Source organism: Salvelinus alpinus, chromosome 6 (assembly GCF_045679555.1).
Source record: "Salvelinus alpinus chromosome 6, SLU_Salpinus.1, whole genome shotgun sequence".
Lineage (NCBI taxonomy): Eukaryota > Metazoa > Chordata > Actinopteri > Salmoniformes > Salmonidae > Salvelinus > Salvelinus alpinus.
In genome coordinates, this window is record NC_092091.1 from 22,876,019 (window position 1) to 22,897,153 (window position 21,135).

The 21,135-nt window shown below is 43.7% G+C and overlaps 1 protein-coding gene across 3 annotated transcripts in view; it reads left to right on the plus strand.

Moving 5' to 3' along the window:
* The window catches only part of LOC139578374 (neurogenic locus notch homolog protein 2-like), a 59,645-nt gene extending 39,516 nt beyond the window's left edge, over window positions 1-20,129 (plus strand). For 2 of the 3 annotated variants that reach the window (XM_071405866.1, XM_071405868.1), the window contains exons 17-34: window positions 91-243; window positions 430-658; window positions 896-1,097; window positions 1,184-1,337; window positions 1,515-1,699; window positions 1,800-1,932; window positions 2,063-2,314; window positions 2,411-2,523; window positions 3,159-3,700; window positions 7,092-7,445; window positions 7,583-7,725; window positions 7,949-8,153; window positions 8,435-8,516; window positions 9,223-9,376; window positions 9,502-9,821; window positions 10,545-10,692; window positions 13,416-13,513; window positions 15,908-20,129. In XM_071405866.1, coding sequence (XP_071261967.1) covers window positions 91-243; window positions 430-658; window positions 896-1,097; window positions 1,184-1,337; window positions 1,515-1,699; window positions 1,800-1,932; window positions 2,063-2,314; window positions 2,411-2,523; window positions 3,159-3,700; window positions 7,092-7,445; window positions 7,583-7,725; window positions 7,949-8,153; window positions 8,435-8,516; window positions 9,223-9,376; window positions 9,502-9,821; window positions 10,545-10,692; window positions 13,416-13,513; window positions 15,908-17,299 — 4,859 coding nt within the window. In that variant the 3' untranslated portion in view covers window positions 17,300-20,129. The remainder of the gene's footprint in view (window positions 1-90; window positions 244-429; window positions 659-895; window positions 1,098-1,183; window positions 1,338-1,514; window positions 1,700-1,799; window positions 1,933-2,062; window positions 2,315-2,410; window positions 2,524-3,158; window positions 3,701-7,091; window positions 7,446-7,582; window positions 7,726-7,948; window positions 8,154-8,434; window positions 8,517-9,222; window positions 9,377-9,501; window positions 9,822-10,544; window positions 10,693-13,415; window positions 13,514-15,907) is intronic. The other variant, XM_071405867.1, reaches the window with a different exon arrangement.
* Window positions 20,130-21,135: the final 1,006 nt, after the last annotated feature.

Genomic DNA, 21,135 nt, shown 5'->3' on the forward strand with positions numbered 1-21,135 from the left:
AAAGGTTTGTTTGTGTGTGTGTGTTGGGGGACATTTTTTACCATTCAGTTGTTGCGTTGATGTTAATTGAAATGGTATGTTTGTGAATAGGCCCCCGCTGCACTGAGGATGTGGATGAGTGCATGAAGAACCCATGTCAGAACAGGGCCCGTTGCATCAACAGCCAGGGCAGCTACGTGTGCAAGTGTCGACCAGGCTACAGCGGTCTCAACTGCCAGACCAACATCGATGACTGCTCCCCCAGTGAGTTATCACACATTTCTCTTTTACTTTAATTTGTACTATCAACACGTATACTACTGCATATTGGGTACTCTCCATGAGCACCTTGTACACTCTCATGTCCGTAGTTAGTTACTATTCTGGGTCTTTTAAACTTCTTGTCTGACTCCAACCCTTTCTTTTTATGTGTCTCTCTCTCCCTCTCAGACCCGTGTCTGAACGGTGGTTCCTGTGTGGACGAAGTGGGAGGGTTCTCCTGTGACTGCCGGCAAGGGTTTGATGGTGAGCGTTGTGAGGCAGAAGTGGACGAGTGTGCCAGTCAGCCGTGCCAGAATGGAGCTGTGTGCCGGGACTACGTCAACAGCTTTGTCTGTGTGTGCCGGCCAGGTTTCGATGGAATCCTCTGTGAACACAACATCCCAGAATGCACTGAGAGGTGGGTTACAAAGGACTGTAACTATAGTCACAATTTTAAAGGGTTTAACGTTGAGATGCACTCAGAATTATTCTTCGATGAGTTTCCTTTTTGATATGAGGATTGGGACACATTTAGATGTATAGAACATGTATTGAAAATGAATTTCCTTTGCAACGCACAAGGAATTCCTATCTACCTACATATGTTCGACTTTCCATCATGCATGACTACATCTCTCTTTCTCTCTCCCTCTAGTTCCTGTCTGAATAACGGGACCTGTGTTGATGACATCAACACCTTCTCGTGTCGTTGTCGTCCTGGTTTCTACGGCACCTTCTGTGAGTATGAGCAGAATGAGTGTGACTCTCAGCCCTGCCAGAACGGAGGAACCTGCACTGACGGCCTGGGCTCCTACCGCTGCACCTGCCCTGTGGGCTACAATGGACAGAACTGCCAGGTAGAGTGTGTGTAGTATGGTTCTTGCCTGGTTCTTCATTTGAAAATCAATGCTAAAATTGTACACTCACTTTTCTCTCCATGCAGAACTTTGTGAACCTGTGTAGCCAGCCACTGTGCCAAAATGGAGGGTCTTGTTCCCAGTCAGAGACCACCTGGTTGTGTCACTGTCCTGTGGGCTGGACTGGCATGTACTGTGATGTCCCCAACATGTCCTGTCAGGACTATGCTGCTCGGAACGGTGAGCAGGCAATGCCTCTATAGTACCATTTCTTTCATTCAGTCACCTCTCTGTCACCAGTGAAATATGAAACTTATATAGGTAAAGATATATTTGAGGTAAAGACCATTTGAAGATATATTACTCATAATGCGTCTCTGGTTAACGTGTCTTTGTGTGTGTCTTTGTCTCGGCCAGGTATACAAGTGGAGTTAGTGTGCAAGCACTCGGGTCGCTGCGTGAACGTGGGTAATGCCCACCAGTGTCAGTGCCTGCCTGGTTACACGGGCAGCTACTGTAACGAGATGGTGGATGAGTGCCTTTCCAACCCCTGCCGCAACGGGGCCACCTGCATGGACTACCAGGGCACATATGAGTGTATGGTAAGTTGTGTATGAATGTGTGTCTGCGTGTGGGATCTAAGTATTGCACTTACTGTACTGCACCCAGGGAAACATCTAAAAATGTATTAATCTGTTCCAGTGCAAGGCTGGCTACCAGGGGGTGAACTGTGAATATGATGTGGATGAGTGTCACTCTAATCCTTGTCACCACGGAGGAACCTGCATCAACCTCATAAACCGCTTTTCCTGCGCCTGCCCACCTGGCACTAATGGTAAGCAGATACCGGAAGATACTCTTGCTTTATCTATCTCTTTCTGGCCCATTGGTTTTGCATAATGTACAACTATAATTCTGACCTCTTCCCTCCCACTCTCCTCTCTCTCTCCTCCCCTTCTCTGTAGGTGTTCAGTGTGAGGTGAATGTGGACGACTGTGCTCCCAAGCCTGGCTCCTGGGAGCTTCGCTGTCTGAACGGGGGCCAGTGTATGGACGGGGTGGGACGCTACACCTGCTCCTGCCCCCCTGGCTTCGCTGGGGAACACTGTGAGGGGGATGTCAACGAGTGTCTCTCTGGTCCCTGCCACTCTCCTGGTAGCCTGGACTGTGTACAGCTGGCCAATGATTACCAGTGCCGCTGTCGCTTGGGCTACACAGGTAGAGTGCCCCTCTGTATATGTTAGAAAGTATCAAGTTACCTAGCTTACCCCACATTCATGCTGTATAACATGACATGTCTGTCTGTTGTCCTAGGACGCCACTGTGAGTCCATGGTGGACCTGTGCCAGTCGAAGCCGTGCCATAACAGTGGCACCTGCTCCATGAACATGAGCTCAGTGCATGGATACACATGCATCTGTCAACCAGTAAGTCATATAACGTTACTCTACCATTTTCAATGTTTGTTTTCCAACTGCCAGACTGCTGTGTTACTAAGTACTCCATGTGCCAGCTTGCTGATCTTTCTCTTTGTTTTGAATGGATTTCCAACTGCATAGAAATTGCATTGTGCTGTATAAAATTGTATTTACCTCTAATGTAGATATGGAGTGAGTTTTCTTTCCCTACTGCAGGGTTTCCAAACACGGTGCATGTTTTGGTTTTTGCCCTAGCACTACACCGCTGATTTAATTAATCAACTCATCATCAAGCTTTGATAATTTGAATCAACTAGGTAGTGTTAAGGCAAAAACCAAAACGGGCACCCCTTGTGTTTCCGAGGACCGAGTTTGAGAAACCCTGACCTGCTGGCTTGTTTTCCAAACCACTAACCCCTTCCTTCTCCTTATTGTCACACTTGCTTCAGAGGGTGAAACAACACAGGTCAGGTATGACTGAGAACAGCAGTGTTCTAGGAAGATACCAAAGTTAGTAGATTCTCCCAGCTTTTCTGACTAGTCAACTGCAGTAATGCATGTTAGATATGTAAAACGGAGACCACAGGTATCTGTCTAGCCAGTCTGTTCACATGTCTGATGCCCACTCTGTTCCGACCCCTCAGGGCTTCACTGGCTTCAACTGTGGAGAGGTGGAGGGCTACAACTGTGCCAAGCTGCGTTGCCAGAACGGTGGGCACTGCCAGGAGTCTCAGGTTGGTCGTCCGCACTGCCGTTGCCAGCCAGGCTTCAGTGGGCCCCGCTGCGAGACCGTCCACAGCTGCCAGAACCGGCCCTGTCTGAACGGGGGCACCTGTATGACGAACCAACCCTACCAGTACAGCTGTCACTGCCCAGCCCACTTCTCAGGCAGGCACTGTGAGAATGTCATCTTCGATCCGTCTCCCAGCACCCCCGCTTCCTGCCCCTACGTAGAGTGTGAGCAGCATTCTGGGGATAAGGTGTGTGACCCGCAGTGCAACAGCCATGAGTGCCAATGGGACGGAGGGGACTGTTCTCTATATTGGCGCCAGCCATGGGTCAACTGCACCGCCCCGGTGCCCTGCTGGGAGCTGTTCCGCAACGGCCGATGTGACCCCGAGTGTGACAACTCTGGCTGCCTCTTCGACAGCTTCGAGTGTCAGGAGAGCGCACAGTCTTACTGCAAGTAGGTACAAGAGTTGGCAACAACATAAAGACATCAATACACATGTACACTGAGTATACCAAACATTTAAGAACACGTTCCTAATTTTGAGTTGCACGCCCCCTTTTACCATCAGAACAGCCTCAATTCGTCGGGGAATGGAATCTGCAAGGTGTCGAAAGCGTTCCACAGGGATGCTGGCCCACGTTGACTCCAATGCTTCCCACAGTTGTGTCAAGTTGACTGGATGTCCTTTGGGTCGTGGACCATTCTTGATACACCCAGGAAATTGTTGAGCATGAAAAACCCAGCTGTGTTGCAGTTCTTGACACAAACTGGTGCGCCTGGCACCTACTACCATACCCCGTTCAAAGGCACTTCCATTTGTTGTCTTGCCCATTCACCCTCTGAATGACACACATGCTCAATCCATGTCTTAACTTTTTATGGCTGGGGGCAGTATTGAGTAGCTTGAATGAATAAGGTGCCCAGAGTAAACTGCCTGCTACTCAGTCCCAGAAGCTAAGATATGCATATTATTAGTATATTTGGATAGAAAACACTCTGAAGTTTCTAAAACTGTTTGAATGATGTCTGTGAGTATAACAGAATTCATATGGCAGGCAAAAACCAGAGAAAAAATCCAACCAGGAAGTTGGAAATCTGAGGTTTGTAGTTTTCCAACTCATCGCCTATCGAATATACAGTGGGATATTGGTCATATTGCACTTCCTAAGGCTTCCACTAGATTTCAACAGTCTTTAGCACCTTGTTTGATGCTTCTACTGTGAAGGAGGGGGGAATGAGGGCTCTTTGAGTCAGGGGTCTGACAGAGTGCCATGAGCTGACCACGCGCGTTCACGTGCGTTCCATTGCATTTCTGAAGACAACGGAATTCTCCGGTTGAAACATTATTGAAGATTTATGATAAAAACATCCTAAAGATTGATTCTATACATCGTTTGACATGTTTCTACAGACTGTAACGGAACTTTTGTACTTTTCGTCTGCTCGCGCCTCATGAATTTGGATTACTGGGCTAAACGTGCGGGAAAAAAGGAGGTATTTGGACATAAATTATGTACTTTATCGAACAAATCAAACATTTATTGTGGAACTGGGATTCCTGGGAATGCATTCTCATGAAGATCATCAAAGGTAAGTGAATATTTATAACGCTATTTCTGACTTCTGTTGACTCCAACATGGTTTTGTTGTCTGAGCGCTGTACTCAGATTATTGCATGGTTTGCTTTTTAAAATCTGACAGTAATTCTGTGCATAACACTTGTATCTTATATTAAAGTTTATGATGACTATTTCTGTAAATTGATGTGGCTCTCTGCAAAATCACCGGATGTTTTGGAAGCAAAACATTACTGAACGTAACGCGCCAATGTAAACAGATTTTGGGATATAAATATTAGAGGTCGACCGATTTTATGATTTTTCAACGCCGATAACGATTATTGGAGGACCAAAAAAAGCCGATACCGATTAATCGGACGTTTTTTATTTTATTTTTTTTGTTGTTGTAATAATGACAATTACAACAATACTGAATTAACACTTATTTTAACTTAATATAATACAGCAATAAAATCAATTTAGCCTCAAATAAATAATGAAACATGTTCAATTTGGTTTAAATAATGTAAAAACAAAGTGTTGGAGAAGAAAGTAAAAGTGCAATATGTGCTATGTAAGAAAGCTAACGTTTCAGTTCCTTGCTCAGAACATGAAAACATATGAAAGCTGGTGGTTCCTTTTAACATGAGTCTTCAATATTCCCAGGTAAGAAGTTTTAGGTTGTAGTTATTATAGGAATTATAGGACTATTTCCCTCTATACCATTTGTATTTCATTAACCTTTTGACTATTGGATGTTCTTATAGGCACTTTAGTATTGCAAGTGGAACAGTATAGCTTCCATCCCTCTCCTCGCTCCTCCCTGGGCTCGAACCAGGAACACAACAACCACCATCGAAGCAGCGTTACCCATGCAGAGCAAGGGGAATAACTACTAGAAGGCTCAGAGCGAGTGACGTTTGAAACGCTATTAGCGCGCGCTAACTAGCTAACCATTTCACTTCGGTTACACCAGCCTCATCTCGGGAGTTGATATGCTTGAAGTCATAAACAGCGCAATGCTTGACGCACAACGAAGAGCTGCTGGCAAAACGCACGAAAGTGCTGTTTGAATGAATGTTTACGCGCCTGCTTCTGCCTACCACTGCTAAGTCAGATACTTAGATACTTGTATGCTCAGTCAGATTATATGCAACGCAGGACACGCTAGATAATATCTAGTAATATCATCAACCATGTGTAGTTAACTAGTGGTTATGATTGATTGTTTTTTATAAGATAAGTTTAATGCTAGCTAGCAACTTACCTTGGCTTACTGCATTCGCGTAACAGGCAGTCTCCTTGTGGAGTGCAACGAGAGAGAGGCAGGTCGTTATTGCGTTGGACTAGTTAACTGTAAGGTTGCAAGATTGGATCCCCCGAGCTGACCATGTGAAAATCTGTCGTTCTGCCCCTGAACAAGGCAGTTAACCCACCGTTCCTAGGCCGTCACTGAAAATAAGAATGTGTTCTTAACTGACTTGCCTAGTTAAATAAAGGTATAAAAAAAAAAAACGGAAAATCGGCGCCCAAAAATACCGATTTACGATTGTTATGAAAACTTGAAATCGGCCCTAATTAATCGGCCATTCCGATTTAATTGGTCGACCTCTAATAAATATGCACTTTATCGAACAAAACATACATGTATTGTGTAACATGAAGTCCTATGAGTGTCATCTGATGAAGATCATCAAAGGTTAGTGATTCATTTTATCTATATTTCTGCTTTTTGTGACTCCTCTCTTTGGCTGGAAAAATGGCTGTGTTTTTCTGTGACTAGGTACTGACCTAACATAATCGTTTGGTGTGCTTTCGTCGTAAAGCCTTTTTGAAATCGGACACTGGTGGGATTAACAACAAGTTTGTCTTTAAAATGGTGTGAAATACTTGTATGTTTGAGGAATTTTAATTATGAGATTTCTGTTGTTTGAATTTGGCGCCCTGCACTTTCACTGGCTGTTGTCAAATCGATCCCGTTAACGGGATCTTAGCCGATCTCAGCCATAAGAGGTTTAAGGCTTAAAAATATATTTTTAACCTGTCTCCTCTCTTTCATCTACACTGATTTTGAAGTGGATTTAACAAGCGACATCAATAAAGGATCATAGCTTTCCCCTGGGTTCACCTGGTCAGTCTGTCATGGAAAGAGCAGGTGTTCTTCATGTTTTGTACACTCAGTGTGTATGTCTTATTAATTACATTCAAATTTCAAAGCTTATTAACCCATAGGAACTCCTAGAGTCTTCTGAATTCCCTAACCCTCTCCCTTGTCCTATATACAGGTATGATAAGTACTGTGCGGCCCACTATGCCAACAAGATCTGTGATAAGGGCTGTAACACGGAGGCATGTGGCTGGGACGGCCTGGACTGCTCTGGGGACACCCCTGCTGTTGTGGCTGATGGAACGCTGGTGATCGTAGTGTTACTGCAGCCTGAGGAGCTAATGAGAGACATGAGAGGCTTCCTGCGCTCCCTGGGATCCCTGCTGCACACCAACCTACGTGTCAAGATGGACGACCAGCAGAAACCTATGTTGTATCCGTACTACGGCCTGGAGCACGACGATGCCAATGAAGTACAGCCTTCTACAATGAAGCTTAGAGGCAAACGGGAGCTAGACAAGGAGGTTATCGGGTAAGGAGATGTGTATTTATCCAGTCTGTCTCCCTCTTTCTCTGTCTCTCTCTCTTTCTCTACTAGATAAGATGAGGTGTGTGTGTATAGTCTTCCATGTTGGAAAGTAAGACTAACGGAAGTTGTGTTTGCTGCAGGTCTAAGGTGTACCTGGAGATCGATAACCGTAAGTGTTCTGAGCGCTCCATGGACTGCTTCTCCAGCACAGAGCTGGCTGCATCCTTCATCGCTGCTGAGTACTTGAAATCTGAGCTGCCCTACCCTGTGGTCTCTGTCAACAGTAAGTCCCTCTCCTTTCTTCCCAGTGTGATTTCTGAGACACATTTAAAACACCCTAATGGTTATGTTACATCAGCACACAATTATCTTTGATCACAGACCTGATTAAACCCACTTATCATGTTCTTTGGTACCAAATGGACACTCGGTTCCATGCTCTGAATGCAGAGTCCATTTCAGATAGCATCACCTACTTAAGAGTTCCATGTCTCCTCCACCACCAGGTGACCCTACGGAACCCCATAAGCCCCCCTTCCTGCTCTACCTGGCTGTGGGAGCAGCCGTCATCATCCTGCTCATCTTAGTGCTGGGCGTGCTGGCCGCCAAGAGGAAACGCAAACACGGCGCCCTCTGGCTCCCCGATGGCTTCCTGGCCAAGAAGGATGACAAGAGGCGAGAACCCGTGGGCCAGGACGACTTCGGCATGAAGTGAGTGGAGAAAAGACAGAAGTTGCGTCTGAAATGGCACCCTATTCCATGTATAGTGCACTACATTTGACCAGGGCCTGCATACGGTCAATATATATTTATTGTTTTATTAAATTACTGCACTACACCGGGAATAAAGACAAATGTGTACCTCTATACTGTACCATACTCTAGTATGTTCAGAATGATACTGAACTGAGACAAATGTTTGACTGGTGTACCATAATGTAGGGTGTAATTCTCCTGAGCCACACACTGACCTCTTTTTCCTCTCCCTGCAGGAACTTCAAGACCCAGGATGGAGGGATGATGGATGGAGGCCAGAGGTGGATGGAAGAGGAGGCTCCTCCAAAAAAAGTAAGGGTGAGCGAGAAGAGGAACCATTCTTGGCAGCCATTTTGGGTCAGAACGCTCACCAGCTACTGCGTCGTTCCAGGAAATTAGTGACTTTTGCCTCCCTTTGATATTTTAAGTAGAAATGTTGGACAAATATTGAAATCTGAAAGCCTTGTATATTAAAGGAAGTGCCCTTTTAATATAGACTATATGTAAAATTAAATAAATCCGGGACATTTTGACATGTCCCTCTAAGCATCCTCTGTGACTTCTAGCAAGATTTTAACCCACTTAACCCCAACTTTTCTCCAACATTGTAAAGCCCTAGTTATTTTGTTATTTTAACATAGTCATTTCGACAGGTTATTATTCATTTCATGTGATAAGTGATTCATTTTAAGGTCAACCTTTTTACGTGAACTGAACTCTTGTTTCCATATGGTGAAAATATTCCAAAGCAGGTGAGCTGGTTGTACTCTTTTTGTGGTGGAAAACTGAGCGAGTTGAGCATAACACGTCAACCCTGTTACCCAGAGTTAGGTTTTATTTAACCTCTTGAGATGGAAAAACATGTTTTTTTTATGTGGTCTTTATGACAGAAAGGTAAAATTAGGTGAAATCCACGAAGTTACAGTACTCTAAAGGCACCTAATTGGCGGAACAACCCTACTATACATAATGGCATTGAGTCAGTGTCTAAAAATCTCTCCCCCTTTGCCTCCCTCTCCCCCAGACTGAGGACAAGCCCCTGCTGCCCATGGGTGTGGATGGAGGAGTGGACAGACGGGAGTGGACCCTGCAGCACCACAAGGCTGCTGACATCTCTCTCACTCCACCACAGACTGATCTGGAGGCAGACTGCCTGGATGTCAATGTCAAAGGACCAGGTAGAGTTTAAGATTGAATAGGATTGGTGTCAATCAAGTGTAAGGATACCTAACTGAGAAGTGATTGCTGTGTATGTAACTCTGTCGTTTTTTGACTCTGACCAAATGGCAAAAATATTTTCCAGATGGCTTCACCCCCCTGATGCTGGCCTCTCTACGAAACGGAGGGGCATCTGATTGCGGCCTGCAGGCGGAGGAGGAGGAAGAGAGCGGGGGAGACGAGCCGGGACCCAACGCCATCTCAGACCTCATCACCCAGGGTGCAACACTCATGGCCCAGACAGACCGCACCGGGGAGACGGCGCTCCACCTGGCTGCTCGCTACGCCCGGGCCGACGCTGCCAAGAGGCTGCTGGACGCTGGGGCAGACGCCAACGCTCACGACAACATGGGTCGCACCCCTCTCCACGCTGCTGTGGCAGCCGATGCCCAGGGAGTGTTCCAGGTGAGAGGCTAGAAAAACAGACTCTCATTGGAGCAGCTGCGCTCACATGGGCACCAGTTCAAAAATCTTATTGCGCTTATTGAGTTAAAGTCTCCATGCAGTCTTTTAAATGTTATTTTGAAATCATCACTGTATGTTTAATAAATCACTGTGGGTTTATGTAATGGAAAATAACTTGAAATATACTGAACAAAAATATAAACGCAACATGCAACAATTTCAAAGATTTTACTACGTTACATATAAGGAAATCAGTCAATAAATGATTTAGGCCCTAATCTATGGATTTCACTTTACTGGGCATAGGTGCAGCCGTTGGTGGGGCTGGTCAGAATAATCAGATTGTGATGTCATTCTGTGGCCCAAAAACTCTATCCCACCTGAACAGATTGAAATTCCAGGTGTTTTTTTTAATTTTTAATTAGGCTCTTACAATAAAAGGGCATTATCACCATTTTTTTGTTTTAAATTTCATTGTTATTACAACCTCAGTGTGGAAATATCATTAAATGTGCAATATGCAGAAATTGTTCCGCCATTTCCTGGTTGCTAAATTTCTAAAAGTTTGCCTAATTTCAGTTTGTGATAAAACAAGAAATGTATAGTGTAGAGAATCATTGTACCATCTAAACCACTGTTAAATATATACTGAGTGTACAAAACATGACAGAGGAAAATAAAGTTTTTGACTGCACTGCCCCTTTAACACTGTTCCCCTCTCAGATCCTGATCCGTAACCGGGCCACGGAGTTGGATGCCAGGATGAACGATGGCACCACACCTCTGATCCTGGCTGCCAGGCTGGCTGTGGAAGGCATGGTGGAGGAACTGGTACATTGCCACGCTGACATCAACGCTGTCGACGACCACGGTGAGCACTGGCATTGTTTTTACATGTATCTTGTATGATTTTACATTTGTTTTATACAGGTGGGATTAGAGATTTGTTCTAAACTGAGACTAACTGTTCAGGAATACTTAAATATGAAATGTTGTTTTAGTGATTTTCTCATTGAGCACTGCCATACAGGGCAAGAATTAGGAAAGACCTTGGGACTGTAAGGTTCTATCTGCGCAAAGCATAGTTCTGAGATTATAATTTTTTTACCTTTATTTAACTAGGCAAGTCAGTTAAAACCTCTCTAGGGTATCAACAGCCAGTGATACTGCAGGGCGCCATATTCAAAACAACAGAAATCACATAATTTAAATTCCTCAAACATACAAGTATTTTACACCATTTTAAAGCTACACTTGTTGTAAATCCAGCCAAAGTGTCCGATTTCAAAAAGGTTTTACGACGAAAGCACACCAAACGATTATGTAAGGTATGAGCCAAGTCACAGAAAAAGACAGCCATGTTTCCAGCTAAAGAGAGCATTAACAAAAAGCATAAATAGAGATAAAATTCATCACTAACCTTTGATAATCTTCATCAGATGACACTCATAGGACTTCATGTTACACAATACATGTATTTTATGTTCGGTAAAGTTCATATTTATATCCAAAAATATGAGTTTAGGCAAGACGCTACTGTATCACTTGGCAAAAAGCCTGAGAAAATGCATAGCGCCACATTAAAATGAATGACTATGAAAATTACTATAAAATCAAACTTTCATTAAATCACACATGAAAGATATCAAATTAAAGCTACACTGGTTGTGAATCCAGCCAACATGTCAGAATTCAAATAGGCTTTTCAGCGAAAGCATACGATGCTATTATCTGAGCATAGCACCATTGTAAACAAAAGAGAGAAAACATTTCAACCCTGCAGGAGCGACACAAAACGCAGAATAAAAATATAATTCATGCCTTACCTTTGACGAGCTTCTGTTGTTGGCACTCCAATATGTCCTATAAACATCACAAATGGTCCTTTTGTTCGATTAATTCCGTCGATATATGTCCAAAATGTCCATTTATTTGGCGCGTTTGATCCAGAAAAACACCAGTTCCAACTTGCTCAAACATAACGACAAAATATATCAAAGGTTACCTTTAAACTTTGCCAAAAAATGTCAAACTACTTATGTAATACAACTTTAGGTATTTTTTAACGTTAATAATCGATAAAATTGAAGACGGGATGATATGTGTTCAATACAGGATTAAAACGATATGTAGCATGCCTTCTGTTTGATTGAAACGCATGTCTAGGACACCAGGAGTGCCTCGACTTCAAGATGGCCGTATTTCTTCATTACACAAAGGAATAACCTCAACCTATTTCTCACGACTGTTGACATCCAGTGGAAGCCGTAGGAACTGCAAGCAAGTTGCTTAGAAATCTGGTGTCCCAATAAAAACTCATTGAAAAGACGGTGACCTAAAAAAAAAAAAAAAAAAAATGAATGGTTTGTCCTCGGGGTTTCGCCTGCTAAATAAGTACTGTTATACCCACAGACATGATTCAAACAGTTTTAGAAACTTCGAAACCCCGATAGAAAACATTCTATCCAAATCTACTAATAATATGCATATCTTATCTCCTGGCAATGAGTAACTGGCATGTTTTTCATCCAAACGTGAAAATGCTACCCTAGAGAAGTTAAGAACAGATTCTTATTTACAATGACTGCCTAGGAACAGTGGGTTAACTGCCTTGTTCAGGGGCAGGACGACAGATTTTTACCTTGTCAGCTCGGGGATTTGATTTAGCAACCTTTCGGTTACTGGCCCAACGCTCTAACCACTAGGCTACCTGCCGCCCCTATTAAGCATCGTTTTCAGATCTCATAACTGTTTTGTAGTGAACTCTTCTTTCATAACCCATTAAGGTCCTCACCTTATAGGTACCTAAAGTGCAGAATATCAAAATCAGGAGACATTTGTAAATCAGTTTTTTTTAGGGGATGCAATTGAAGATAGAACCTTATGGCTGTGACATGTCAATCTGGGTTCAGCCACTAGGTTCTTTCTGAATTAGACAGAAAACTGTAGCTATTTGAATACATGATAAATTATAGAATAGCATTATTTTACCAAGACAGTCAGAACACATCAAATACATCAAGAAATGTATTATGATAATCAGACAAATTACTGTCATCACTGAATGACTATGTGACAACATCATTTACTTGTTTTTTGCTTACGTGCCATTATTGCTGGCTAGACTAGCCCATACATGGAGAGAGATGGCAAGAACGTGTGCTGATTGGTCTGTCTATTTGTTCAGGCTTGTGATTGGATTGCAGATAGAACCTTCTAGTGGCAAGTTCAAATAGTTTTATGCGGAGAGAACTTTTTAGTTTTTCATTTTTTCACTTAAAATTAACTATCAAACATTTTACTTCACAGACATATGAAGAACCATCTAAATATGAATTATGTGATTTTAACTATTTAAAAAAACAAAAAAAGTCTACTTTATAGTCCCATGGTTTCAATCTCGCTCTCAATGGAGCTCAGTTACCATTACAATTCCATTAAAGCTGGGTCATGAGTTTGTATTGCGGTTTTGTCATTTGCATTTCGGTCATGCCATTGCTTGAGGACTAACCTTCTCAAAAAAATAAAAAGTGGGCAGTCAAAATAGTTTAGAGCAATTTGCATGTCTGTCTTTGACTCATATTCCTCTCTCAGGTAAATCTGCTCTGCACTGGGCAGCTGCTGTGAACAATGTGGAGGCCACTCTGGTGCTGCTGAAGAATGGAGCCAACAGAGACATGCAGGACAACAAGGTTTGTACTACCTCAGTTTGCATTTCACGTCTCTACCTTGTATTGCACACGTTTTCAAATTTCAAAAGTAGTCTTTAAGTCAAGCTACAGTGCTTTCAGAAAGTATTCAGACCCCTTCACTTTTTCTATATATTTTTAAGTTACAGCCTTCTTCTAAAATTTATTAAATACATTTTCCCCTCATCAATCTACACACAATAATACCACATAATGACAAAACGAAAACTGTTTTTTAGAATTTCTTGTAAAAATATTATTACAAAAATAACTTATTACTAAATTATTCAGACCCTTTGCTATGAGACTCGAAATTGAGCTCAGGTGGACATGATTTGGAAAGGCACACACCTGTCTATATAAGGTCCCACAGTTGACAGTGCATTTCAGAGCAAAAACCAAGCCATGAGGTCTAAGGAATTGTCTGTAGAGCTCTGAGACAGGATTGTGTCGAGGCACAGATCTGGGGAATAGTACAAAAACATTTCTGCAGCATTGAAAGTCCCCAAGAAGACAGTGGCCTCCATCATTCTTAAAACTTCTTATGGCTGCATCCCGCTACCGGGATTGATATGACAACAGCCAGTGAAAGTGCAGGGCGCCAAATTCAAACAACAGAAATCTCATAATTAAAATTCCTCAAACATACATGTGTCTTATATCATTTAAAAGGTCATCTTGTTGTTAATCCCACAAAAGTGTCCGATTTCAAGTATGCTTTTCAGCGAAAGCACTACAAACGATTATGTTAGGTCACCACCAAACCACAATAAACACAGCCATTTTTCCAGCGAAAGATAGCTTTCACAAAAAGCAGAAATAGGGATAAAATTAATCACTAACCTTTGATTATCTTCATCAGATGACACTCATAGGACTTCATGTTACACAATACATGCATGTTTTGTTTGATAAAGTTCATATTTATAACAAAAAATCTGAGTTTACATTGGCGCGTTACATTCACTAGTTCCAAAAACATCAAGTGATTTTGCATAGCCACATCGTTTCAACAGAAATACTCATCATAAATGTAGATGATAATACAAGTTATACACATGGAATTATAGATATACCTCTCCTTAATGCAACCGCTGTGTCAGATTTTTTTTTAACTTTACGGAAAAAGCAAATCATGCAATAATCTGAGACGGGGCTCAGAAAAATAGCCAAATTAGCCGCCATGTTGGGGTCAACAGAAACCAGAAAATACATGATAAATGTTTCCTTACCTTTGATGAACTTCATCAGAATGCAGTCCTAGGAATCCCAGGTCCACAATAAATGCTTGATTTGTTCGATAATGTCCGTTTTTTATGTCCAATTAGCTACGTTAGCGCGTTAGCGGTAAACAATTCCAAAGTCACAAAGCGCATCCACTATAACGTCACGAAATGTCCAAAAGTTCCGTAACAGTCAGTAGAAACTTGTCAAACGATGTACTGAATCAATCTTTAGAATGATGTTAACATACATCTTGAATAACGTTCCAACCGGAGAATTAGATTGACTTCAGAAGAACGGTGGAACGGAGGTCCTCCTCGTGAAGGCGCATGTGAAAGCATGGTCAGCTCGTGGCAGACCTGACAAGATTCTCTGGTCTGATGAAACCAAGATTGAACTGTTTGGCCTGAATGCCAAGTGTCACGTCTGGAGGAAACCAGGCACCGCTCATCACCTGGCCAATACCTTCCCTACGGTGATGCATGGTGGTGGCAGCATCATGCTGTGGGGATTTTCTTCAGCGGCAGGGACTGGGAGACTAGTCAGGATTGAGAGGAAAGATGAATGGAGTAAAGTACAGAGAGGTCCTTGATAAAAACCTGCTCCAGGGCGATCAGGACCTCAGACTGGGGTGAAGTTCCACCTTCCAACAGGACAACGACCCTAAGAGCACAGCCAAGAAAATGCAGGCGTGGTTTTGGGACAAGTCTTTGAATGTCCTTGGCCCAGCCAGAGCCCGGACTTGAACCCGATAGAACATCTCTGGAGAGACCTGAAAATAGCTGTGCAGCGACCCCATCCAACCTGACAGCGCTTGAGATGATCTGCAGAGAAGAATGGTAGAAACTCCCAAAATACAGGTGTGCCAAGCTTGTAATGTCATACCCAAGAAGACTCGATGCTGTAATCGCTGCCAAAGGTGCTTCAACAAAGTACTGAGTAAAGGGTCTGACTACTTATGTAAATGTGATATTTACGTTGTTATGGGGTATTGGTAGATTTGAGAAGAGGGGGAAAAAAGTATTTATTCCATTTTAGAATAAGGCTGTAAAAAGTGAAGTGGTTTGAATACTTTTTGAATGCACTGTATGTCCCATATTCTATCACGAGGATAATGTTTTATTAGCTTGGTACATGCCTTCATGGGTTGTTTCTCCTGTTGTGTTCCTTCAGGAGCAGACCCCGTTGTTCCTGGCAGCCAGAGAGGGTAGTTTTGAGGCGGCCCAGGTTCTGCTGGACCACTACTCTAATAGGGACATCACAGACCACCTGGACCGGCTGCCCCGCGACACCGCACAGGAGCGCATGCACCATGACATCGTACGTCTGCTTGACCAGTACAACCTGGTCCACAGCCCTCACAATGGCCCCAACCACATGGGCGGGGGACACTCTTCCTTGGTCTGTGGCGGCAATGGCGCTGGCTACATGGGCATGCGCCCCGGACCCCAGGGCAAGAAGAGCAGGCGCGGTGGGGCAAAGGTTGGAGGGGTGGGTGGGGCTACAGCAAAAGAGCTGAAAGACATGAAGGCCAAGCGGAGAAAGAAGCCAACGGGAGGAGAAGGGCCTGCAGTGGGAGGAGCCAGTGGCAACGGCACTAAAGCTGCAGGAGGGCTGTCGGAGAGCTCAGTCACCATGTCCCCTGTCGACTCCCTGGAGTCTCCACACTCATACATAGGAGATGCTGCCGGGGCCTCCAAAACGACCAACTCTCCTCTCCTGGGCAGCCCCTCCTCCAGGCCCCTGCTGCCCCCAGTCAGCCACATGCTGAGCCAGCAGCAGAGCTGGGTGGGCCTGAAGCATGGCTACGGTGGCCACATGTTCAGCCTCCTCCCCCAGCAGATGGGCAGTGGCCACCCTAGCATGTCCCAGCACCACGGCCAAGGCCTGCTCACCCCTATGAATGTCACCATGAGCCGTGAGCAGCTGCCTCCCATTGTTACCTTCCAAATGATGGCGCCGGGGGGCGGGCAGGCCCTGCTGAAGCAGCCCCAGCCTGGGCAGGTGCAGTCCCAGGGCCAAAACCAGGGCCAGCCCCAATCTCAGCAGGGCCCTACTCACCTGCACTGCACCCAGGGCATGTTGTACCAGATGCCCAACATGAGCCTCCAGCACAGCCTGTCTCACAGCCTCCCTCACCCTCACTCCCATGGCCTGGCCCACGGCCACGGCATGGTGCAGGATGGCCAGTCACGCCAACAGCTCCCTCCCTATCAGGCTATGCAGAGCCCCGTGGATAAGTACCCAACCCCTCCTTCTCAGCACAGCTACGCTACGGCTGGCTCGGAGAGCACCACCCCAGGGTATCCGGCTCACCCGCCCAGTGAGCACCCTTACCTCACCCCCTCCCCTGAGTCCCCTGACCCCTGGTCCTCCTCCTCCCCCCACTCCAACTCAGACTGGTCTGACGTCACCACCAGCCCCACCCCCCTGGGGAACCCCCATGCACTGCTGCCTCTCCGCCACACACACATTCCGGAGCAGGTGCAGCTGCAGCCGCAGTCCCAGCAGACACAACAGAACCCCCAGCAGCCTCAGCGTGGCAACATGCAGGTGTTTGCATAGACAAGAGGACTCTCTTAAAGTGCCCAACTCTTAAATGCTTTGTTGATCTTAGTAGTTACAACACTTAAACTCTTATCCATCACTTCTTTCGTCATTTGCTTTTGTCTTATCGTCTCTCTGGTTACAGTAATCATTTTTACACTTCATTGTCACATGATTTTCTTCAATTTTGCACTTAAAGATAGTGTATAGTCTTGTATGAGTATTGTCAACTAAAACCAAAAACTGTTTAAGTACCTTTGACATTTAAAAGTGACGGATCATCAGAAATCAAACAAGGAACCAGAGCCAAACGGTGATCATGTAAGGAAAATGGACTGTTCAAGAAGACACCAAGACAGAATCGACATTAGATATTGCCTAACTCTGCTTCTTATTGTCATCCCTCTTGGGACGTTTCTTTGGGCTGAGACTTATTTTTTTACTTTTTTTAAGGAAATAATTGCTCATTTAACATGCTATCATTTTCATTTACTGTTTTATGTAGACCTCTGCCAAGGACATACAGTTTCATTGAAAATTAACTTGACTTTTTATATGATGGGTTGCGTTCGCTTATGTTAAGATGTGTTCACTAAGCGAAGACTGCCTTATGGATTCTTATTATGGAATGTATCTGATTAGGATGTGGTGATGCTATTTGAGGGGCTATTGTGTGGTTAGAAACACACACACAAGCTAAAAACATGCAGATACATCTCTTCAATGTGTGGTTCTAAGCTAAACTGTGGTGTAAATAGTTGTCATGTACACTGAGTATACCAAACATTAGGAACACGTTCCTAATATTGAGATGCACCCCTTTTGCCCTAAGAACAGACTTCTTGATACACACAGGAAACTGTTGAGCATGAAAAACACAGCAGAATTGCAGTTCTAGACACAAACTGGTGCACCTGGCACCTACTACCATATCCTGTTCAAGGACATTTGCATTTTTTGTTTTGCCCAATTCACCCTCTGAATGACACACATATACAATATGTCTCGAGGCTTAAAAATCCTTCTTTAACCTGTCTCCTCCCATCTACAAAGATTTTTTTTTAAAGTGATTTTAACAAGTGACATCAATAAGGGATCATAGCTTTCACTTGGATTCATCTGGTCAGTCTATGTCATGGAAAGAGCAGGAGTTCTTAATGTTTTGTACACTCAGTGTAAGTTCCTGTATTCTTTTTCATTATTGCCTTTGTTACAGTGTAGCCTCTGTCTCTCCCCTACACCTTAGGGAGGATGTCAGTTAGTGGGGGCTGTGGTGTTCTGTGTCAGGAGAATCTGTGTTACTAAAGAGTTTAAGATGTATGGTACGGTTATGGATACAAAAGAAAAGATTGTGACTGAAAAATCAAATGAAAGAAAAAGGCATCGTTTGATGTTGCACTGTCTCTCTCGATGTTCTCTCACCATGGGGGTTTCACTATGGTGTGTGAAATAAGACGAGGACAAAGATGCTTTACATTATGTTACTAAGTCAATCACTTTGATAGAACAGTTGAGCGTTGAGGTACAGTATTTCTTCCAACATCATGTAATCACTTTTTTGCTTAATTACAATCAGTGTATTTGTGTATCTTTTTTGTGTGATTCATAAACCAAGTCGTTTAAGATAAAAACAATTGTATAATGAGTATTGTTGTCATCCTAATGTTTCTCATATGAGCACAGCCTTATGTGAATGCTCTGTGATTACAGACAATCATTGATTGTTTCTATTTTGTACCGATAAATGGAACATCAATCACCACCTTCCGGAGACACCTGAAACCCCACCTCTTTAAGGAATACCTAGGATAGGATAAAGTAATCCTTCTAACCCCCCCCCCCCTTAAAAGAGTTAGATGCACTATTGTAAAGTGGTTGTTCCACTGGATATCATAAGGTGAATGCACCAATTTGTAAGTCGCTCTGGATAAGAGCGTCTGCTAAATGACTTAAATGTAAATGTAAATCAATGTCTCCAAGACCAAAGTGATTCATTGCAAATCCATGACATTGGTGACTGTTGAAAGTGTTCTTTGGAAATGTTGCATTTTGGAGGTATTGTCTAATCAAAGTGGATTAATTTTACAATGTATTTGAAAGATTAATGTGGCTTTGACGGAGCAAAATCCAAATACAGTAATTGATTATTGTTATACCTTTTATTTAACTAGGCAAGTCAGTTAAGAACAAATTCTTATTTTCAATGACGGCCTAAGAACAGTGGGTTAACTGCCTTGTTCAGGGGCAGAACGACAGATTTTTACCTTGTCGGCCCGGGGATTCAATGTTGCAACCTTTCGGTTACTAGTCCAACGCTCTAACCACTAGGCTACCTGCCGCCCCGTCACACATGGTAAGGTATCATGCGAGTGCCTTTATGAGAACTACATACCAAAATCCCCAAAATCCTTTCCCATTCCCCCTATCTGGCACTTAATATCCCCCACTACAAATTACTTCTGATGTACTATCCACATAATCAAATCAGCAGAGCTCGTGGAGTATGGTATTTACACCTAAATGCCGCATTATGCAAGGCTATTTTTTTAAGTGCTGTATATAAACAAGTTTTGAATGTTTGTACTTTTTCTGCTAACCATATATATATATACACGTTATATGAAGTAGCTTCCCCTCATATTTGTATGATGAGGAAAATATGCCTGTTTATAAAGAACAAAACCTGTCTGATATGAAATATACTAAACAAATGATGCATATTATAGATCTAAAAAGTCTGACTTTATTTCTGTATATCTGCCTATTGTGCACGTACGTGTCATTCTCATGGTAAAACACAGGAATTGTTTTTAGAAATGAAAATGAATAAACTGTTCAAAACAATGCATATTACAATAGATTTGTTTTCTGTATTACACTATGGCATTGAACCAATTCACTGATAAAGCAAATCATGGGCATTAATATGGAGTTGGTCCCCCCTTTGCTGCTACAACAGCCTCCACTCTTCTGGGAAGGCGTTCAACTATACGTTGGAACATTGCTGTGCGGACTTGCTTCCATTTGCCACAAGAGCATTAGTGAGGTCGGGTGCTGATGTTGCCACAAAACTGTTGCCACAAAGTTGCAGTCACACATCGTCTAGAATGTCATTGTATGCTGTAGCGTTAAGATTTCCCTTCATTGGAACTAAGGGGCCTAGCACGAATCATGAAAAATAGCCCCAGACCATTATTCCTCCTCCACCAAAGTTTACAGTTGGCACTAGGCATTGGTGCAGGTAGCGTTCTCCTGGTATCCGCCAAACCCAGATTCGTCCGTCGGACTGCCAGATGGTGAAGCGTGATTCATCACTCCAGAGAACGCGTTTCCACTTCTCAGCGAGTCCAATGGCGGCGAGCTTTACACCACTCCAGCCGACGCTTGGCATTGCGCATGATGCTTTTAGGCGTGTGTGCGGCTGCTCTGCCTTAGAAACCCATTTCATGAAGCTCCTGACAAACAGTTTTTATGCTGACGTTGCTTCCAGAAGCAGTTTGGAACTCGGTAGTGAGTGTTGCAAATGAGGACAGACGATTGTTACGCACTACGCTCTTCAGCACTCGCCGGTCCCGTTCTGTGTGCTTGTGTGGCCCACAGGGTTGTGGCTGAGCTGTTGTTGCTCCAAGACGTTTCCACATCACAATTACAGTACTTGTTAACCGGTGCAGCTCCAGCAGGGCAGAAATTTGACGAACTGACTTGTTGGAAAGGTAGCATCCTATGACGGTGCCACGTTAAGTCACTGACCTCTTCAGTAAGGCCATTCTACTGCCAATGTTTGTCCATGGAGATTGCATGGCTGTGTGCTCCATTTTATACACCTGTCGGCAGCGGGTGTGGCTGAAATAGCC